Source organism: Marmota monax, unplaced genomic scaffold, assembly GCF_021218885.2.
Source record: "Marmota monax isolate L192 unplaced genomic scaffold, Marmota_monax_Labrador192_F-V1.1 WCK01_AAM20220418_F8-fsc00016, whole genome shotgun sequence".
NCBI classification, from domain to species: domain Eukaryota; kingdom Metazoa; phylum Chordata; class Mammalia; order Rodentia; family Sciuridae; genus Marmota; species Marmota monax.
In genome coordinates, this window is record NW_026695209.1 from 15,049,316 (window position 1) to 15,073,394 (window position 24,079).

The following is a 24,079-nucleotide window of genomic DNA, read 5'->3' on the forward strand; positions in this document are numbered from 1 at the left end:
TACATACACACACACACACACACATATATATATATACATATAAATATGTGTATATATGCATTTATCTTTTTGTATAAATAATATACAATAAACTAAGTACATGCTTGTATACATAGATACATCATATAAACATGTTTTATCCTTACATAATTTAAAACTGAATTGGCACTGAAATATCAAAGAACAGGAAAAGTGAAGGCAGCTAGGAGAGGTGGAGATGGTTGGAATATATAGTACAATAGCTTGTTTCAACTTTTTTTTTAAATGGGTCCAAAAGTAGTCCCAGCCTGTATTTATCAAATAAACATAGATTTCTACAATCTGATAGGGCCAAGTCACTGCTGCAGGCTTTTCATCTTGCCAGCAGCAGAAGAGCACAGGCTGATAGATAGGTGACATTTGGACAGCCAGGCGTGCCAGATTTTTGGAGGTTATAACGGAGGTCCAACCTGCTGTTCTCCTTAATGAAAGGAGGGAAATTTAGACTGGCAAAACTGCTACAAGGGATATCTCTTGCCCTGAATGTCACGCTGCCCAGATGTCACTCGGCAGGTGGAGATGCAGAGAGAATGAAAATAGAGCCTTGTGTACGTGGGTGCTAGAGCGTTGCAAGGGTGAACAATGGGTCTGCCTTCCAAAGTGTAATGGGAACAGTGTGTACCTTGTCCATATTCATGTCATGAGAAAGGACTTTCTCAAAGAGTCTCACTCCACTTCCCCTCAGAGAACAACACGCATGCTCACAAAGCACTTGCACACAAATTGCTTCACATTTTGGAACATCTTTAACATTTACTTTAATATAGCTATTAAATAGGTGTGTATTTTTTTTCTTTATAAAATTAGACTCATGCCACATTAGGTTTATATAATTTGCTTTTTAAATTAAATCTTAAGACTTTATCATAAATATTTCTCATATAATTGTCCTTAGGGTCAGTCATCTCAATTTTTAGCTTGGATTTTAAAGCAAAGATGCATGACCAGATAGTAAGCCATCCCCAACTTGAGCATTTAGGTAGACTCTAGAGTATTTTAAGATGGGCGTGACTGTGTTCTCAGTAAGTATTCAGAATTTTTTTTCTTTCTTTCTTTTTTTTTTTTAACTAGAACAAGTAAAACTTGAAGTTACATTTTGTGAGTGAAAGCTGAAGTTACTATCATTGACTTTTCTTTTACTATAATTGTTTCTCTGCAGTGTTGCGAGATGACTTCCGGCAAAACCCCACAGATGTTGTAGTGGCAGCTGGAGAGCCTGCAATCCTGGAGTGCCAACCTCCCCGGGGACACCCAGAACCCACCATCTACTGGAAAAAAGACAAAGTTCGAATTGATGACAAGGAAGACAGAATAAGTGTGAGTTAAATTAGAATGACAGCTTAGACAGATGGAAATTCACATCTAAAAATGGATGTATTTTTAAATTTATTTTTAATAAAATTGTACTCAAATGCTGACTAACATTTATGCCACATCAAAAAGTCTTAAAAGAATTAAATTTAGGGATAAGACTACAAAAAGATACAAATTATAGAAATCAAGTATACATGATGTATTAATAATCGTATCAGTCTGAATATGTAAATTTATATTTGAAGTGTGATATTGATGTCTTAGCTTTTCAATGTCTTCTGTTCATCATTTACGTTTTAACATGGGTGTTAGAATAAGCAATAGCCATAAACCATATATTAAGAATAATATCTCATTTTGTACTATTTATAAAATTGTAATAGGAAATCATCTGAGGTGATGAATATCTCATTTAATCCAATTTTTCAAATTCAATATTTGTAACAGCAAAATTTTTAAAATGAGTTAATTTTAAGGCAAATTTAAAATAAGTAAGTTAAATAAAAATTAAATGACTGATTTTGCAGTTTAGTTCATATAAATTGATTACCAGGTTCAACAGTTGATTAAGATTCAATGCTTTTATGTAAAGGTACAGAACAAAGGGAATTAATATATACAAATTTAATAATTCATATTTTTAAAGGATCCACTCAATATTTGTATGAAAAAATTTATAAGTGACAGCCATTCTAAGGAAATAGAATATAATTCCACTTATGTTATTTAGTAATATTTAGTAGTAATAACACAGTGAAGGCATTTTATTTAAAATAATTTTTCAATTGCCTGAAGAAATGTGACATTTCAATCAAGAGTTTATATAATCTGCAAGGCACAGTGGCATATATCTATAATCCCAGTGACTCAGGAATCTGAGGCAGGAGGATCATAAGTTTGAGGCCAACCTTAGTAGCTTAGTGAGACTCTGTCTTGAAAAGTAAAACAGAACAAACCATAAAGAAGTCTGGTTGTGTAGTTTGATGGTAGAGTACCCATGGGTTCAGTCCCCCACAATACAAGGTAAATAAGTAAATGAACCAATATAAATAAATTAATAAATAATTGGGCATGGTGGTGCATGCCTGTAATCCTAGCAGCTCAGTAGGCTGAGAAAGAAGGATCTCAAGTTCAAAGCCAGCCTTAGAAACTCAGGGAGGCCCTAAAAAATTTAGTGAGACTCTGTCTCAAAACAAAAATAAATAAATAAATAGAAAGATAGATAGATAGATAGATAAAAGGCATGTGGCTCAGTGGCTAAGTGCTCCTGGGTTCAATCCCTAGTATAAAAAAAATTAAAATGTATTTATTATCTTTAAATATACTTTTATTCTTGTATGTACACATTGAAATTACATTGCAGCACAGAAGTGATAGGCCATGTAAGAGACAGAAATATAAAGTGGAATATTTCTGATTTTGTTGTTTACATCTTGAGTATCTATGTTGCCAAAGAGACTTTGGTTCTTAATGGTCTGTATTTGGGTACCAAACTTTTGAAAATGTGCTTTTTCTCTGTAAAAAAATCTCCCTGAAATTTTTGACTTATAAAATCCATTTTTAGACCATGATTCCATGCAAAAGTTGATATTCCTGATCAAAGACAGCATGATTTATCTCTGCCAGATTTTCGTATCCTTCCCTGGCCTGCTTAAAGGTGAACTGGCAGCTGAATAATCTAGGATGACCTTGCTTAGGTCTGGAAATTAGCTGACTTTCAGCTAGAACCTCACTTTTTATGGTCTCTCATATTTTAACAGGCTACCTTAGTCTGGTTTCATGGTCTTAGGTTTCCAGTTGTAGCAAGAGAAGGCAAACCCAATGTGCAAGCAACTTTTTTTTTCTGATGAAGCATTTGCTTTATTACCATTGGTGAAATAGTCATATTGACAAGCCCTGTTTCAAGGGAAAGAGAAAGGCTTTATAGGCTCCCATTATGACATACTCAATACAATTGAGGACAGAGTGATGGCTTTTCTTCTCGTGTAAAAAAAAAAAAAGTTGAAAATCTTTATGACATGACAAATTTTGGAGCTTAAACTATTTCTGATGAACAAACCTAAATGAGTTTTGTTTACCATGAAAAATTTAAAAATAATGGAAGAAATCAGAATGTTTGAATGTTTTATTTCCTTTAAGAACACTCAATCATGTAAAGTTAAGATTGTTGAATTATATTCATACAAAGAAAGGGAAAATGAGAAAAAATAATGTGACAATATACTTACTAAAATTCTAACTTTGAGTTAATGTTCTCTTTAGTAGACTTTTTATTATTATTGCATTTTTGGGGTCAACACATGCTTCTCTTTTAAGAAGTATTTAGCAACCACTTATTAGATATCAATAATTTGTACTAATCCATACACATTATTTTATAAGTTTTAATTACTTTTGCTCAACATACCCTTTTTGTTAAAAATTATTTCCAAAAAAAATATTTCCAAAGATGATTAACACTAGTAGTTGAAATGTAAGGTTCACAAAGAAACAGATTTTGACTGTTTAGCTTACTGTTGTATTCCAAATGCCTAGAACACTCCCCAGTACTTGTAGTACTCAATGAATACTTGATGCATCCTTTTAAATCAGCTAGGTTTTATTATATTATCCAAAACAGATATCTAATGTTATTTTTTGATGACAAGAGCAATTCATTTAGCTGAACTCAGTGTGAAGAAAGACCCCTGCAGATTTAGTGGGGACAGTCACAGTCACAAGATGCAAAATATGACCAGGCAAAACAGAGAAAGACTGCTTCAAAGATGCATTCTCTAGGAAGGAAATATAGAAAGTTATACTAAAGTTGAATTAAGAAGCCCAATGGGCAGATGCCAAAATAGTGGGAGAGTTTTGTGTAAGAGTTTTGTCTTAGATGCAGTTTTTTCTTTTGAAAGCAAATGGGCTTAAGTATTCCAAATTATTAATGTCCTTTTCTTTCCTTTCCTGTTTCTTTTCCTTTCCTTTTTTAAAAGAAAATTTTTCATTTGATATTAACAGATTCGTGGTGGAAAATTGATGATCTCCAATACCAGAAAAAGTGATGCAGGAATGTACACCTGTGTTGGTACCAATATGGTGGGAGAAAGAGACAGTGATCCAGCAGAGCTGACTGTCTTTGGTAAAACTCTTTTAAATTCCAAATTGCTATTTATACTCTACATTGCCTTGGTTTTAAAATATTTTTGTTAACTCTAAATCCCAAGCCATATATGAACAATTACTCATCACTTGTGATACTCAACAACCAATTAAAATTTTCTTTCTAGTGAAAATTTTGATGTCTACATTTTTTTGAAATATTAATTTGTCTACTTTATTCATATAGCTTTATGATTTTGTCCTTCATCAAAATGTAAAATTTGTTGTTTCTCAAAATCTATTTGAGATATGACATCCCTCTACATTTTATTACTCATCTACTTTGTTTCATTTGTTAGTGAATACATGCAGCTATATGTATATGTGTGTGTGTATACACACACACACACACACATATATTATATATATTTTCATATACATCAGGTATAGGTATGTATACACACATGATTATATGCTTTTATGCACATAAATGCATATAGATATATGTATGTCTATGAATGTCCCTTAATAAAATTTTTCACTGCTTGCAGCTACCATGTGATTTTTATAAGGCACAAGAGATTGTGATTTTTAAATTACTTTGCTGTGCCAGTAAAAGAACCTCCTGATTTTATGCACAACATGATAAGATGTCTATTTGTGGTTGTTACTCTAGGACATGAACAAGTATAGCATCAAAGTCCTACAGGGGTTTCTAGAGAAACTTATTTTGCAGTATGTAACAAGCATCCTGTAGTGGAATGGGATACCATGATGGAAAGAGACCTAATGCAGTTTCTATTACAGTTCAAGAGTTAAGGTTGTGCTTTATGAATATGTACCAGAGTGCAGGCCTCTCTTTTCAATCACTCTGAGTACTGAGTAATCTCTGATAATATTCCCTGTGGATAGTAAGCAGCTTGGAGGCCCAAATGACAAAGCCAGGGGAAATCCCTCATAATTTATTAAAGGAATTGAATAGTAAAAATAAAATTGTTCCAAGTATGCATGTAAATTTTTGTCACGCAGAGCTCAGACAAGTATCAGTTTGCCCCTAAATTTTATGCAGTCATCTCTGTAAGAGTTTCAAATGTGCTTCGCTCTATAATGAATAAAATACAGTTTTGCCTGATAAGATAGGAAATTAGTGGTCACTGAACATTAGCACTGAAAACCCACAAGGATAGCTCTTCTCTTTAAAGAAATACTCACTGCTATTTTTCTGCAACCACCACAAGCTTTGGAATAGAAAAGCTTTGCATTATAGCAGCATTGACTGCCTTTAGAAGGAAATTAAGAGGGTTTAATGTCATTACCCAAGCAATTAGACTTACCAATAATGTGCCTATATTATGAAATATTTACCCTACCTTCCCTAAAGACATGATGAGAACTGCAAGAGATCCCTAAACATGTCAAGAGTTATGGGGCAACTTCTAAATTGTTTTGAAAATAGCTATCAACCCAAAAGATTGAATTTGTCCAGAGGCAGTTCCTCTGGAGGAATTGATTTAGGAACCTGAGAAACATTTATGTGATGGTGTAAACTAGTCACAACTGACCTGAGGGCTTATAAGTACAGTATTAAGTTGAGGCAAAAGCTAAAATTCCATTATTGATAAGAAAACAACATCCAAACTCAGAAGAAAAATCACAATACAGAAGAGACAGTCCAAACCAAGGATGAGGATTGTTCCAGAGGCCCTTTCTGAAACTGACTCCCTCCTTCCAGAGAACATGAAATAAATGGTTTGCTGCTCATGGTGAGGCCTTCTTTATTTCATTCTGGGGCTCTTACTTCCAGGACATTATTTCTAATAAACCTCATTATATTTCATCATTGTTAAATATATCACTTCTGAACTAATGTCTATACACCTGATTACATTCCACACTCCACCTCCTCAACATTATTTTCAGGTAGTTACGATTCAACTTGAAAGTATTTGGTTACCATAACCCCTCGGTAGTGAGAGAGGCTTTTTACTGTCTTTTGAAATTTAATTTTTAAGATATGTTATACAGATTTTTAGTTGGGCAAGAAATATAATTCACTTACAAACAGCAAGGAGAACAAATAAAGGGTGTTTTCTTATACATTGGTCACTTTTTGAGACATATTGCCAAAAAAAAACCTTCTTCAATCTTTAAGCATTTTGGTTTTTTAGTAAATAAGCTTAGATATGTTATAGTTAAAAAAAAATTAGGACCTGGGGTTGTGGATCGGTGGTAGAGTGCTCGTCTTGCATGCATGAGGCACTGGGTTCGATCCTCAGCACCACATAAATGTCAAAATAAAAATATTAAATAAAAATTTTTAATTATTTTTTAAAGTGCCCTTTTGACTAAGTTATGATCAGTATATCCTAATTTTCAAAAGTTTACCATATTTCATGAAGTATTCATTATACTTGTTGTTTGCAATATTTTCTATTCATAAAAAAATTGAGTTAAATGGATACTACTAATTCTAAAACTTAGAATTTTATGCACAGTCTAAAATAACACTAAAAATCTGAAGCATAGTCTAGATACCAACACAAAAAGAATACTCCCCAGGAATTTTACCTCAAGATCCTGAAGGCAGAGAAATGAAAGTCTAGTATGTCATTAAATTCTAAGGTTGGATAGATTTCAGATATCTGCTATCCAAAATTTAACTGTTATTCAAAAAATAACCAAAAATGACATGATTTTCTCCAAATAATTTTTGAATGTTTATCAAAATAAATATGAAAATAGAATGTATGCATAAAATTTCTATCATAAATCATAAATATTGCAAACCATAATGAAATACAGAAACATCATATCACATAGGTTTCCCAATATACACACAAACACACACACACACACACACACACTCACTCACTCCTCACTCACTCTTCAACTTTGAATATTTCTGCAAGTCTACTTTATGCTTTCTCTGGAATTTATTTCTTTATGTATGAACATATGTTTATTCTATTATTTATTAATTTATCAATCATATATATTGACTTTCTATTTCACAAAATAATAATTTGGCCCACTTACATATTCTTCCCTTTCTTGCTTTCTTGTTTTTAGTTTGTCTCCCCTCCTCTTTTTAGTGTACTCACTATAGAAATATCAGTTACACTAATATTTGGAATTTAGTTATTATAACCTTGTAAGTATTATGAATTGCAAGCTGTATATTATACTTTTATGATAACATTTATCTTTTCTTGTACTATATTTGTTCTTTTGAATTAATGATCAACAAGTTTTTCCATAATTATGTTAGTCTACCCTGTCATAAATTCTTGACATCACTATGGCAAAATACTCTAAATTTAATTTTTAACACTATAGTGATTAAATGTCCTTCTCTCTATAGTCTTCCTGGAGGTTTCAAATCTCCACTGGTCTGCACACTATTTAGGTCTGTTCCAAACATTTCATTCTGATTTTGTCTTGCTTTTATTTGATGTTGTATCCACCATCTTCTGTCCCCTGTTTCTTTATTGGTTAGTCCTTCTAAGAAGGAAAATGTTTTTCTCTTGCTTTCTGCTTAAAGAGCCTGGAGCACATTTCAAGCCAAAATGCTATTATTCTATCTAGAACTTAAGTTCAAGAATTGTGGTGTAAAAAATTTTTTTTCATGAGAATATTGAAATTGTCACTTTAACGTAATTTACCTTCCTGTGTGTTTTTCTTGAGAAGTCCAATGAGGTTATGATCACTATAGTTTTGTATGTAATCACTCATCTTTTTTCTTTCTGTTTCTCTATGCAATAGAATGTCCCGTTTCCTTATCTCAGTGTTCAGAAATATTTCCATCCTATGCTTTGGTTTGGAACGTTTTTTTCCCCCTAGTTTATACTCTTCATGAGCAATCTCAATCACATATAAAATCTCTTAACCAAAACAAAATGAAAATTTTTCTCTTTTCTATTCATTGCTGTGTCAAACATATATTTATTAATTAAATGTGAAACCTACTGTCTGTCTTTTCTCTATTTTTCCTATTGATAGCATCCTGTTCTTGTTTCACGTATGTTATAACCTCCCGTTTCACACAATTTTAATAACAATGTTTTGAAGTAAATATTTGTCATGTTTTCCTGCCTTTTAAAAAGTATTTAAGACTTTCTTCAAATAACATATACTCTAGTATACTCTATTGGGGTTTATTGATATTCAATTGCTGTTCACTAAAAAGACTGTTCTGCATAAAAATACTAATGTACAGCTGATGGTTTTCACTGTAAGATGCTCAGGTTGGGAAGTAGTCCTTTCGTTGGGAATGAAAACAGAGATTGGGGCTGGTGATGATTTTCTGTAATTGTATAAGAGATAACTTTTGATGGATTGAGAGGAGCTTAAAAATACAGACAAAACTAAGGAAAGAGCTCAAAAGAAACCATAAGCAATACCTACATTTTGTTTATATTTTGTGGCTTTCATGTAAGAATTCAGAGCATAAGGTGTTATTAAAATTCAGCATGATTGTTAGGAGAAATATAGTTCTTTCTTGAGTATATTTATCAAGTATCTACCAGGTGCTAAACAATGTTGAAGTGTTTAAATACAGTGATGCATAGACAGTGCCCTTGATTTCAGGCCAACTCTTATATCATACTGTCAGCACTACAATGAAACTTTCCCTCTAAAATATGGTGAAAGAGGCTTTTTATTTCGTCCAAGAAATTTTACCTATGTTGGTCTTTGCTTCTGGGGTGATTTCCCTCAGATAAAGGAAACTCTTGGCAAAAAGGAATGAATGTAGTCAGGATTTAATTAATCATATTCAGGTGGTCTGATCATTATCCTCCAATGTTTTTTTGGAAGGGCACATTAATCACATCTAGTGGCTATAAAACCCACTCTCACCTCACACATGCCCAGTTAAGTAAAGAGATTTCTACTAGGCCAGATGTCTGATTTCCTCATTTATAGACACTACAGTGTGGCAAGTCTTACTGGGGTAGCTAAAGTCAAGACAAGGTTTACAAGCAGTTGCTAGTTCTAATGTCATTTTATTGCATAGTTTTCTTCTTATAAGATTTAAAGAACTCAACCCATGTAATTATTGCCACACACTACTGCTAAAAGTCAAGCAAACTTCATTTTAAAATTTCTAAGATCATCCTAGAAATAGCTGCCATGGCACGGTCATTGGCAACTATACAATCATTTTCAATGACTGGGTACTGTTACAAAATTTGTCAACTGGGCACTTAATTTCCTTAATTGTAGCATATGAAGGGAACTTAAAGTGATATTCTGCACTTGAGTTTCAAACTTATGGTATTTTATGCTAAATTGAATATTTTTCTTTTCGAATGATATTGACATAACTACAATTAGACTTGGCATTTGATTTTATTATAGCTACATATAAAGTTGCATTTTCTAGTATGCTAATTTAGAACTAAATTGACAGGAATACTTGAGAGCTGTGCTTTACAGAGTAACACACTGGCAAACAACACAATTGTCTCAAGAGAGATTAACCTTGTAAGCAAGTTATGCAGGTGATTCAAATCCAGTTAATCTCACAGAAAAAAATGTTAATTGCATTGGCAAAGACATTGCCTGTGATCACGCCACAGTTATATAATTAGGGATAAGCCCATTCAGAAGAACTCTAACCTAATTGATAAACAGTCAGCAAACAGCCCTGGAGATTTCTCTCCCAATTTTCAATATGTGGTCAGACATAAGGTGATACTGTGGAAAAACACAGTGACCTGGTTTTTGACATGCCTTAAAATTAAGCAGCCTTGTTGTTCAATAGATCAAGATTTTCATACATATTTATTTTAATTATACAGAGGCTCATAGGTACAATCTCTTTGGACATTAATAGGTACTGAGTGGGATCACTTATCAACTAACTAGATTGTTCAATTTTCATCTTACTTTCTGAAATTTCCAATTTTTCATTTATATGCAGATGACTTTGATACAAAAGAGGCAAACAAAGATACTTCTTTGTAATTTTTACAACCTGTGACTGAAAGGGGCTTAGTTTTCCTTTGGCTCTAGCCTCTACAAATTCAAGCCTTCTAAAAATATATTTTCCACTTACTTTGTAATACTCATTTTTTTGTCCAAGTTTCATATTTCCTGGAGAACAGCCTAATTAAGGAATTTGGCAAGAAATTCTTATAAAAGCTTTTCTTGGATTTGTGTATATATATATATATAATATTTGTGTATATATATATATATCATATATGTATTATAATATATTAGTCCAACCTACAGTTTTTAACATACTGTTTTCTGTAGGCAGTGATGAAAATTGCAAAGCAGAAGGTGAGTTTATAATTAACATAAAACAATAGGAATACTGAATAATATAATTTAGAGATATTTACAGGAGAGGGTGCTATGGATATTCTTAGACTAATGCTTTAAAACTTGTGAGCAAACACCAGTGAATCAGTAAATTTTCTTTCCTTTGTTGGAAGGCATAACCAAAGATAGTCTGGTGTAAAACCCACTTTGATGTATCATGTGAATCCAAGTGACTTCTATCTCAGTTATCTTGGCATCCATCTTTTTTCCTATCAACTGAATTACACTTTGTACTATGTGCCAATATCAGGTTTCCAAAACTCCTGTACCAGATACTCTCCCATGGTTATCCAGTTGCTAAGCAACTGGACTCTGCTTGAGGGCAGAAGGAAAGAGAGAAGGATCATCCTGAAGTTCTCCATCCTGCTGCGCTCATCAGAACAGCAGCAGGGGATCCTGCATCTTGCTTCTTCTTGAAATTATAAGTCAGGTGCTTCCCTTATAACACAATGGGACTTAGAACACGTATGATAACCAAAAACTCCTTAAGGGTCCTGTCCCTGTCTCCTGGAGGAAGAGACTATGTAGCTTTGTGCCACATCTGATGTAAAATTTGCTCCTCAGATTGATTGTGTGTTGTGGAATTGTGCTTGATACATGTTAAATGAAGCACACAAAATCTTTGCCTGAAAAAAACAAGGTATTTTAGTAGAACTGGTCTAGTGTGCTGTCTTGCTATTTATTTTATACTCAGCACAATGTCATGATAATAGACAGCTTTACTCTTCCAATGACTTAGTAGATTTTCAATGTATAAATTTGCCATGATTCATTCAAAAAGTTCCTCATGTTTCAATACCACTAACATTGCCAAAATTCTATGTATTTCTTGTTTTTGTTGCAGTTACCAATTAGCAAAGTTATTGTTCTGTATTTTTATGAATTGCAAAGTATAAACAGGTATAAACAGGTAAATTTTGGGGGGGTTCTTCAAATTTCATATTTTTTCTTACTGATTATTAATATTGCCAAGTTCCTCTTGTTCCTAACTTCAATGAACATGACTTTTGCATCTTAATTTTTAAAATGACACTTAATTTATGATAAAAATTTTATCCAATCTTCAGATGTGTCTTTTGATTCCTTCTTTAAATTTTTTATATGTAAGAGTTACATCTACAGATACCATATTTTTTCTTTCCCTTTCAGGGACTTCCTTCATCTTATTAATTCAGAATTATTTTGACTTTAAGTAGCACAAACATTAACGGCTTGAGTATAAGAAGTTTATTTTTCTCATACTTACTATTTTATATACACTTACACAATGATACCCACATTTTACCTAGCAGTATGTTCAAAATTGTTAAATGGACTGTTGAAAATCTTTCTGGACTATTCTTTTTCACCTTGCATGTCTGATTGATTACTCAGTTTTGAATCTCTTTAGTGTATCCCCTTTCCTATATCCTGGGAATCACTGTCAATTTAAGCTGAAAGAATTTCTTATAACAACACTTTGACCTAATTGATTCATGTTCTTTGTTTGTTTTGGTACCAGGGATTGAATTTAGGGACACTTAACCACTGAGCCACATCCTCAGCCCTGTTTGTATTTTATTTAGAGACAGGGTGTAACTGAGTTGCTTAGCACCTTGTTTTTGCTGAGACTGCTGTTGAATTCTCAATCCTCCTGCCTCAGACTCCCAAGCCACTGGGATTACCTGGGGGCACCATGTTCTCTTGTATTTCATCTTTCTCAGATGTACTAACATGGTCTTTCATATGCTTATTACAAATAAGCATATGAAATCCTAACTGCTCTCCATCATCCTGAGGGTAGAGCTTAACACTCTTTATCATGGCACACAGGCCCTTCATAGTCTTGCTACTTACTATCTGGCTAGCTTCATCTCCTACCACTTTCCCAGGGAAACCAAGCTGCTGGCTGTTTCCCAGCCCCCAATCCTGAAGCCTGGCTTAGACTAATATGTGGTAGATGAATGAGTGGTTAAGAAAAGACTTATCTAGCTTGTCCATCCTATGCCAGGTATAATACAGTATTTCTTTTAACCCCAGATGGGGCAGCAGGGGTCTTCTAAATTATTTTTCAATCTCAATCAACAGTGGTAGAGGTTTAGTCCTCTTTAGCCGATTTTAGATAAATGCGACTAATAGCTCCATTGGATGGCAGCAAAAAAGTTAATCCCAATTCTTAGGCTGATGATACATTTGTACTATTAATATTTGCAACACCCATAAGTATACATCAATCCTCTTGCCTATTTGCTTCCAGTAGCAGAAATAGTTCAATATCAAATATGCTATCCTTAAAATAGTGTGAACACAGTATCCTGAGTTCAAAAGGATAACACTAAATCATTACATGCAAAATGTACTTTTGTTCTGTGGTCAACAGGACATATTTTGCTATCGAAAATTGTTCAGATAATAATCTTGGCTATCTAAAATATTTAGGGATATTTAAACTTTCTCTAGTTTTATGGGTTATTTGTAAATTCAGCTCTAAAAAAAGTTTTCATGATAAATTCTTGTTTGTCTTGTTTTATGGCTTAGAATTGTGGGTTCTCGGAAGAAAGATAGTGGAATATATTCAGGTGTTTGTTTTGAAGAAAATATTGACTCCTACTGTCTAATTCTCCATGAGAGATACAACTGTGCTCCTTCTGAATGCCAGCGATAGTTGATTTGTCTTGCAACAAAATATTTCCCTTGCAACTTACATATTTGTTTTATAGATAGGATCTTGATTTAGTCAACAAACAAACATACTTCTATTCTATACTCCTAACATGTTATTTTGTATGATTTATTTTCTCCAAAGTTTTCCTGCTAAGTATGTTTTAGTTGTTGGGCCACTACATTCATAATTCTATACCAGGAGTTTGAACCTAGAGTCCTCAGTGGCTGAACATGGCCAGATGGCCAGATAAATTGTGTCAACTCCCTATGGATCTCATCTTTCTTTTCCTTGACTTAGTTTTCTTTCTACTTCAATAAGTAGCAATATTGGACTTGCCTATGATTTGGAGATGTGCTAATTTTTAAGTGTTAATTTTTTTAATATCAGACCATTTTCAAAAAATGAAGAAAATGGACAAGAAATAGAATTGTTTAAGGAAGCATGAAATTTTTTTTGTTGTTGTTTTGTATGTTTTTTTTTTTTTGGATGGTAAGATTCTTATGATTAGGAAATTATTTTCCACTTGTTTTATGTAGACTAGTGTTAAAATGCATTTTTTCAGTCCCAAGTATATATTAACTAACTAACTATGCAAAGGCAGAAACACTAAAGCAGAATATTGAATAAATAAGGAACACAAAAGTTAAATAAGGTAAAAAATATATATAAGTATCTGATTTAGGAGACCACTGGAGAAAACCTTAGAAAATTATGTATGACAGTTTGCAATAATTAAAAATGACAATATTTACATTAAAGAAAAAAAAATCAGGCACACAGCTTTCAATACATGCAGTTAAAATATTCACATATGTATTAAGTCCTTGTAAAGTAAAAGCTTAAGTGGAAAAAATTATATAAGACTCACATGCAAGAGCATAAGATTTTTTCCTGAAAGCATTCTTTATTTGTTTATTTTCATGTGGTGCAGAGGATCAAACCGAGTGCCTCACACATGCTAGGCAAGAGCTCTACCACTGAGCTGCAGCTTGAAGCATTCTTGATGGAGTATTAATATCTTTTTGATGTTTTCCCTCAATCTCAACTTATAGTTTTCTTACTGTAAGCCATGATAATAGATTACATTAATAATTTTTAAACTCACCTTCTTTCTATAGAATTTGGTGTTCTTAATATTTTGATAGGATTCACCTGATATGGCCCACACATTCAAAACAAAAAAAAAAAAATCAGTTTAATATTTTTTCCACAAGTTTGCATGGTCCTATATAGAAACCATAGTTATTCCTGTGCTTAAAAGTAATTCATTTTATTCAGTTATATTCAATTTGTAAGGCCTTATCAGACATAGTTGAGATACAGCATTCCATACCTATGTACAAAAGTAAACCATATGGTCCCTTTGCTCTTTTCATAATTACTTAAGTCATTCACATTTCATCTCACTTTATCTCTCTCTCTTTTTTTCCAAGAACGACCCACATTTCTCAGGAGGCCAATTAACCAGGTGGTGTTGGAAGAAGAGGCTGTAGAATTTCGCTGTCAGGTCCAGGGAGATCCTCAACCAACGGTGAGGTGGAAAAAGGATGATGCAGACTTGCCAAGAGGAAGGTAAAACCATTATGTGGATGGAAAATTGTTAGGTGATCAGAGAATAATTAGAGAAGAAAAAGACTTCCCCAATTTCCCACCAGATTTTCTCGCATTTTGGATATTTCCACACATGTGGTGTTTATATATGCAAGCTACATATTTGCTGTGTGCATATTAAAGTTCTTTAGGCTTTTGATATCACTCAATAAAAATCCACATTAGTACCTGATCCTAAACTCCATCTTTTATCCCAGGTAATAAGAATCCTAAGGTGTTTTCTTTCTCAGGAACCCTGTAGGTTTTCCATTCTCCTCTTTCTGAATCCTTGACCATCCATCCCACTTGTTCCTTTAACAATGGCCCTCCTTCCATGATGTTTCATCCACCCTTGAAATCCACTCTGTTTTTCTTTAATGCCCAAAGAATCTCTACCAAAGCTGAGTGTGGCCAACTTTAAGGGCCACAACACCAAAGAGGCAATAAGTAAAGGATACCACTTTCCACACAGAGGATTTCTCCTCAGGGACCTCCTGTCACTTTTTCCATTGCCATTGTTTCAAGGACTCATTCTCTCCATTTTTTCCCCCATTCTTCTTTTATCACACCCTAAAACGCAATCTCTCTCAATTATCTATATTATAAAATAAAGTCTATTATCTTTTATAAAAATAATTTGAACTTTTGTTTTTTAATTTATTTTAAATCTATGCCCTGGAAAAAATCATTTAAGATAGGCTAGAAAAAAAATCATTCAAGTGTTTGCATTTTTTTTTCCTATGCAATTGAGCAATTCTAGTTCTAAAATTTATTATGCTTTCCATCTTTCTGCACATGCTGAAACTCCAAGCATCACACCTACCACAATAATTGTCTCCAAAAAATTTTGCATCCCGTTTTCTGTCATTTTCTCTTAAAAAATTAGGTTTCATTCAACTGGTTAAAATTAAATGTGCATCTGCCAAAGTCACATACCCTTATGTGCATTCTCTAGCACTGCTGTAGATATACTGCTAAATTTGTACTTTTATTTCAAGTTTGAACTTTGTATGTCTCTAGGTATATGTTGCTCTACTTTCCAAAGTCACATCATCAACAACATTAACCTCAAATGGACCAAATGTTTTAAACAGTGAGAGTTTCTTTCAGGTCTGTAGGTATAAAGCACTTACTTTAAACTAATTCAGTTATTTTTTCTGTCTAAATAGAAGCTGTGTTTGTTTTTCTGGTTTATTTATTTATTTGTTTATCTTTGCCACTTTTCTTCCAGACATCTACCTTTAAAGAATTGTCATTAACAGTGGATGTTAGTGAATATGAAGCTCCTTGTGCCTTCCCAGTGAAGATAGCTAAAAAGCAAGGAGAATTTATAGAAACTGAGTAGTTATTATCTATTCTTTATAGATTGTCAAAAATTTTCTTCAAATTTAAGAGAACATATGGATAATTTTTAAATGTTAATGTAAGTTTAAGAGATTAATTATAGAATAAAATTTATCCTAGTATAGACAATGGTTAATTTTTAATTTCTGAGAGGATACAGCATTTTCCATATTAAAAATAACTTATAATTTTGGAATACTTTTGTAATTATGGGAACATGACAATGTTAATAGAGAGAGTTCCCATACACAGTGTATGCAGTTTCCCTTATTGCTGACATTCATGAATCATTTGTCATATCTAATTAACAAAGGTCTATATGCAATAATTTAATAAAGAAGGAATCTTACTTGGATTTTGTAGGTTTTTCCTTAATGCCCCCTTTTTACTCCAGAATTCAATCCAGGGATTTATTTGGGTGGGTGTCATAAAGTATTGCATTTAGTGTTCATGTTTGCCAGGTCTTCTTTAGTCTGTGACATGGTCTTAGTTTTTGTTTTTTGTTTTGGGACTTTTATGACCTTGGAAAACTTGAAGAGAGGTATAGATCAAATATACTACAGTGTTGTTTCCAAAACCTGTATTACCCCAATGTTTTCATATGATTTGACTGGGTTTATCAGCTTTTGGAAAAAAAATGCCACAGTGCTGAGATGTCCTTCTTATTGCATTGTATCAAGGGTACATGCTATCCAAAGACTTCTCATCTACAAGTCATTTGTGACAGGGCAATGGGTTAGCTTCCAGACAGGCTAAAGAAAGTGCCTGGAGACAGCATGGGACATCTGTGGTTTATTCGGAAAAGCTTACAAGAGATCAGGGATTGATCTAACCAGAATTCAGCAGTGACAGGCTGAGAGATATCACCTCTGTCCCTCAAGGTGCTTTGCAAATCAATTCCTGCTGATGGTGTTTTGTCCAGTGACAGCCTGCTGGGCAAATGACATGAATCCTTTCCTCGGTGCCCTCAGTTCCATGCCACTCTCCACTCAGAGAGGAGTTCTGTATGTAGAAGCTGTGATGTCATCAGCATTAGCTTGCTTATTTACCTTGTAAAACTAGCATCCCCGGTAATAACTGTACTGGTGTAAAGGCAAGAAAATAACATTCTTTCTTTTTTGATTTTGTTTTGTTTGAAGTTCCCCTAGGGATTCTTTTTATTCAAATTCTTATTTTATTGATTCTTCTTATACATAACAATAGAATTAATTTTGATAAAATTATAAAAGCATAGCCTATAACTTATCTAATTAGTACACCATTTTTGTGGTGGGTACAATGGTGGGACTCACTTAGGTATTTTCTATGTGTTCATAGGAAAATTATGTTATTACTCTACTAACTTTCTGCAGATACCACTAGTTTGCCCTAGTTCCCAGTGAACATAAGAAAAAGCTAGTGTCCTTCCAGATACATGTATTGGAACTCTCAGGCCCAGGCTTGCTTTCATTGTTGCCATAACTTGGCTAGATTTTGGGGAACAGAGAGGGAACATTCAGGGACATGATATTCTATGATCTTTACTTTGGGTTTGATAGAAAAGAAAATTACAGTTGATCTGGTCAGTTTTTACATTACACAAGGTGGAGTTAGGAAAGATTCAAAAGTAGATACTTAGAAGAGTATATTGTATCTTAAGTGTGTCTGTTTTTGAATGAAGGGAAAATAAAACTTGAGCCTAGTTAGATTTTCCCCAGTTGACTAGAGGAGCTCATTCATAAACCTTTTGTTGCTACACTATTCTCCAAATCTTGTCAAAAGTATTTACTTCAGATTACAGGTACTGCACATTAACTATACAATAGCATACAAGCTACATTTTCAGACTGTATGGTATCAGGCACCCCAAAGTCAAGGTTAAATTCTGAGAAATCTGATCTCCACTACCTTCCCTTGAAACATTTTCATAGTCTCAGTCTCCATTCATCCATACCTGGCATATTCATGTGACCGGCTAAATATTTTTAAAGTATTAGGCAAATGGAATTGCTGGGTAAGCTTTAAATTGTTATGTTACAAAGGCCTTAGAGCAGAATCCATGCAATACAGAAATTGAGGTCAGTATTTTTATCATGATAGAAGCCATTCACTTTTTCTGCAATTCCCCATCTTTAAATGATATTTCAAAGAAGATTATTCATTCTTGGATCGGTGTGTATTAGCATAAGCTTCTCTTATGTATAATGAGGGGGAAGAGATCTCTTTACTTAGAGAAGAATAACAGTAATGACTTTTAGCCCGCCATGAACTAAATCAACAACATTGATTCTATTACATTATTTAGGTCTCAGACAAGGAAGATGGCCATTGTTCTTGGATAAGCAATTGGTGTGGAGGATGACATTTCTTTGGCTTGCCATTTAATGAAATTTGAATAAGGTTTGTTTGGTGGTTCATGCTTAACACTTTGATAGTAAAGCTCTTTAGGGCATCTGCATAGCCTATAATTACAATGTAAGTAACAAGTGACTAGTTTTCTTTTGAAGACAAGAACAGCCTTTCAATTCAGGTTTAAGTTTATGAAATGCTGTGATAGCTATTTAAAGCTTTAACACTGAAGAAGATATCTGCACCAGTATTTCAGGAACCAGAGATGAATTCAGGGAGTATTTTTTCTTTGTGGTGAAAATATTTTTTTAAGTAGTACTATTATATGATTTTCTTTTATTTAGCCTTAAACTCCTTGCCTTTCTCATTAACTACCTTTAATAAAATTAAAACATATTTTTGATGAGATTGTTAAAAACATTTCTGACTGTAGTGTTTGGGGTAGGCAGGAAATATAGCAAGTTCAACAACAGCTGTTGTATGCAACTTGGGAGAAGTTACTTATATTTTCATAGAACAAAGGGATGAAATAGGAAGGAGGCTTTATATCATATATGCTATTATCAGAATAGTAAATCCTTGCAGTAATTTCTGAAGATATTACAATTACACAGTTGGATATTTCAGGAAGAAAAAAAAAGTGACTGGATTTTCATAACCATGCTAATTGTCAATAATTTTTTTAGGGGGGTCTTGATAAATATGTGTTAATATAAATCAAAACTATTTCATTTTATACACGGATATGAAAATAAAGTGAGTTGGGGGAACAATGGGAGAGAAGCACTTACAGTTTATGGTGATTACACTTTTTAAAAGCACAATTATTTTAAAGCACAGTTAACATAGAAGATGGACTTTTAGATTTACTTATTAATGGCCTCATGCATTTAAAATGCCCATTGTCAGAGAGTAAACATAAGTCATTTAAGCATCATAAAGGTATATTTTTGATTCATTGTTTTTCATTTTAGGTTAAGGACATTGGGCACTATGGGAAGGTATTTACATGTGGAGTTATTAAACAAAATTACATAACCCGAGGCCATTTATTCCTTGGGTACTGCATCTACCTTTCTCAGGCAACCCTGGACTGTTACTTACTCAGGCTCTTTTGATGATCAAATGACTTTAACACATCTTTTCATAGTGTTTTATGTGTTAGAGGTTGCCAGTGTTTATAATGAGGCAATGTTCCATCTTGTGCTATGTTCCATTATAGAGCAAATATGTTAATATTTTGTTGTATCACAAATATGCTCCATGAAAATAATTTATAATCAATATGAAGAAACAGAATATAATAAATTTATAATCAAAGAAGTAAAAATAAAATTGAAACATACCTACACTATAATATTCTGTTCAATCTAAAAATATCTCTCCCAGAATTTAGGTAAGAAGTTTAATTTTGACTTCTTATCTGGACATGCCAGCAGAGTTTGTCTTTCAGTTAATTATTATCAGTCTTTAAAATACTGTAAACTGGATATTTGACATCCATCATAAATCACATAATTTCATCATATCCCTATTAGTTATCTCTAGAATCTTTTCTATGCCAATTTTATTTTCTAAACTAACTCTAAAATGACTCTAACTTCCTCAATAAGGATCTACAAGTACAGAAAGGAATGTTCTTAATAGCTTATCAGAGAAAAAAAGGAAACAAAATATGCCATTTACATTCTTATGTATGCTTGCAAATTCTAAATGCAGTTGATGGCTTGAACATAGTGAATATAATTCATGAATATTTCATAAAATAGTAAAAGGACCAGAGAATAAGTATTTGAAGATATGTAGTGCAAAATTCTATCAATTTTCCTGAGCCCACTGATATATTCCTTTTCTAAAGTGCAAGTCTATTTTAAGAGAGACTTCTTAGTTCCATGAAATGTAAGATTCACAAAAATGTATGATTCCATAAGAAAAGGAACTGAATAGACCACTCATACTCTTTTTTTTTTTTTTTTTGTGACTCTTTTACACAAAGTGGCTCTTTACGCTTAGTCCTGGAAAATGTTCTTATATTAACTGTCTGGAGGCTCCATTGTTTTGAGCATGTGCTACAGGGATGCAGGATCCTGAACAGGTGCTCAGCTCCCCAGCTGAGGAGATCAGACTTCTTCACTTGCAGCTTGTGCCTCAAGGACATGTGGTAATTTGGGCTTCTGATAAATAACCACTCTGATTAGGTTGGCTGCTAAAGAATGGGCGATTAAAATCATTTTAGAGAAAGAAGGTGAAAGCTAAGAACAAGAGAAAAATGTTGTATATAAAGCATTATAAATGGCAATTATTAAAAAAAACCCTTGTCCAAAAACATCAGATATTTAAAGAAAAGTTTAAATGAAAACTCTGCATTGTTTTCCTAATGCTATACAGATTTCTGAACCACTTCTGTCTCAAAAAATAAAAACTGCAAGAGCAATTAAAAACTGTGGGATCTTTTAATACAGATGACAATAGCATAAGGACTATTTAGAACATTGCCTGTGATGTTGGATTTGGCCTTGTTCTGCAGCTCTTTGATCATTTATCTGTTTAGTAGCACCTCATCTTCTGAAAGAATGTTGGACAGATTTTCCTACCACTAACTAGGAGTCTGACCTTGAAGAAGCAATTCAAGCTCTTTGTGTCTTACTTCCTAAAAGATATGGACCATTAATGTGGTGGGACTAAAGATTACCCTACGCTTTGAATCATTTGTACAGGGTGAATAACTATGTCATATTCTAACACCAGTGGTTATTGAAATATATAACTATTTTAAAAAGTGTTGTACAATGGATGCATATATATGGTGTCCTAGTTTTATAAATCCAAACAATTGGTGGCATTTACTTGTAATACAGACAACTACAAGGAAAAAAAAATGGTTCCTGCTAAAATATAAGAATAAAAAATTTTAGTAGTAATTATATATTCTCCTTTCTTTAGCCCAATAATTTCCATAAAAGCACATAAAATGTTATTTATTTAAAAATATCAATTTTGCTTTTAAATTCACAGATTCATTTATAAATTCATTTGCCAGTCACTTTGTCAATCCTGAAAGTTATCACCCATTTTCTACCTCTGCAAGTTCGTGCATCCCACAAATACTGTGTTCTAACTCCTGTTCAATCAGATTTTAAAGCTGGGACCTTCACATTTCACACATTATACAGTATTATTTGGCTTCTAGTAATGATAATAGCACTGCCTAATAAGAAGATTGTGTAATGATACAAGAAAATATTTTCAGAAAATTTACTACCTACCAGATACTCTACAAAATGCCTTTAATATACACTAAAATTCCATTATTTTAAAGAAAAGTGTTATAGAATAATATTACTGTCATTTGAGGAATGGGAAAACAGAATCTTAAAGACATTAAGTTTTCAAATTCACACAATAATAAGTGTTAAGACCAGAACTTGATTTTGAATCTGTCAAACCTGAATCTATGAAATCTGTATTTTAAACTAGTGGGCTCCCTAGTATTGTGATTATTAGTTGTTTAGGGACTTGAAACACATATGAATTTTATGTTTCTTGTGAATGTTTATATAATTAGCTACAAATAATACATTATAAATAACTATGTAGAAATATTACATGTTATTAAAGTTAAGGGTCACCTTTTTGAATAAATTTCATAAGCTTCATATAAGATGTCTTGGTATTTTAGAAATATAAACTTGGAACAGCTTAAATTACCTTCTGGAAACTGAAGATATAGATTTTGTTTACAAACAGAATTAATTAGAAACTCTCAGATGGATGCCAGAATGTTTTTTTTTTTTTTTTTTTTTTGTATTTTCATTAAATAGGTGCTAATAGTTGCTGTCAGCACAAAACTAATTGCCACCTAGGGTGGGAGTGCACATTGCCTGGTCCTATGACATTGGCCCATCTGTTGAGAATCTCAGCTTGGGAACAATGCTGGAACTGGCATCCAATTTGGACTTTGGCTAGTGGTCAACTAACAAGCTGGAACACACATGGAGTACGAAGGGCCTTGAAGTCAGAGATGCTCTGCTGTCCATTAACTGGAAGTTCTTGTGTTGCATGAGGGCAGAGCCAAGACCAGGTGTCAGTTTGCAGAGCAAAAGGATCTGAGTGCCACCTGTCATTGGCATGTGGGTATTGTCCAACATGGAAGCCACAGTAGGTGTGCTTCTTCCATCAAAGTCTGGCACATTAGAGCAGTCAGTAAGAATGAGGTGGCGAGTAGGTAACATTTTGCCTTGGCCCAAACTGTAGGAAGAGTCTGAGGCCTGCCAGTATTGTCAACATTATCACACAGGTGGATGGATATTTATTGCTATAGACACTCTCCCTTGTCCCTATGTTTCTATCTTCACTATGAGCAAAATGTGAAAAGGATAACATTGTTGAATTAATTAACACAAATGCTTATGTTCATAAGACACTCAGTGGTTAAAATCATTTAAATGGCTTTCAACCCCAGGGTTTTTCAAATACCTTTCTTCGTGGTATTTGTTGTCATTGTCATGCTTGCTATGTGGAATTACAATGTGGGGCTAACATACAAATTGGAATTTAGGAGATCAGTACTTTATTCTAGCTCTGTCATAATTCCAAATGTTGATTTAAACAATTCACATAACATGTCAGAGTATCAGAGTCCACATCTGCAAAATGCCTAATTTGGATTGGATGACTTCTATAGATCTAAAAATTTGTAAATGGTGTGATTACATGGAAACAACTACAAACAATTGCAGAAGCATGGTAATCCTTAATTTTTCCCCTTCAATAGTAGAAAAAGAAAACAGAACCAAAAAATTCAAATAGATAAGCTTAAAGAAGAAAAATAAAATTATACATATACTAATTTCCAGTGATAACTATGTTTTTATATTTTCCATATATGTTGCCAACTTCTTATGTGAATTTAAGTTTTCTGAATATTCAGAGTCATATTTAACCTTATTACCTAGGCTTCTACAGAAAAATTGCAGCATAGATTTAAAAACTTATTTTGATTACATTTCCCCCATAAATATAATATTCACAAATGATATACATAGTACTTATCAATAACAGAACTACTATAAGCATTTTGCATACTCTAATCCTTAGAACAATGGTATGGTTATAATGATATAATATCCATATTGCCAATTGGAAACCGACACATAAAAAGCATGTCAGTCACTCACCTAATAAGTGACCTGAGATGTCTTGTTTTTAAGCCAACACCCTTGACCCCTGCCTAGAGGTGTTGGGAGGAAATAGCTTTTTCCCATATATATTTGTATTGAAGATTAGGAAAACAGTCTACTACATTCTTAGCTAGAAGTATGTCTTTGATCAAAGACATAATTCAGTCACTTAATACATCTGTGTAATAATAAAGCACATATTAAATATTTTATATATCATGCTTACCAT

At 33.1% G+C, this 24,079-nt stretch overlaps 1 protein-coding gene across 11 annotated transcripts in view; it reads left to right on the top strand.

Annotated features, from left to right (window-relative positions):
- Window positions 1–24,079, top strand: part of Robo2 (roundabout guidance receptor 2) — a 564,046-nt gene that overhangs the window by 398,017 nt on the left and 141,950 nt on the right. For all 11 annotated transcript variants that reach the window (XM_058574553.1, XM_046430545.2, XM_058574555.1 and 8 more), the window contains exons 3-5: window positions 1,199–1,356; window positions 4,354–4,474; window positions 14,842–14,980. In XM_058574553.1, coding sequence (XP_058430536.1) covers window positions 1,199–1,356; window positions 4,354–4,474; window positions 14,842–14,980 — 418 coding nt within the window. The remainder of the gene's footprint in view (window positions 1–1,198; window positions 1,357–4,353; window positions 4,475–14,841; window positions 14,981–24,079) is intronic.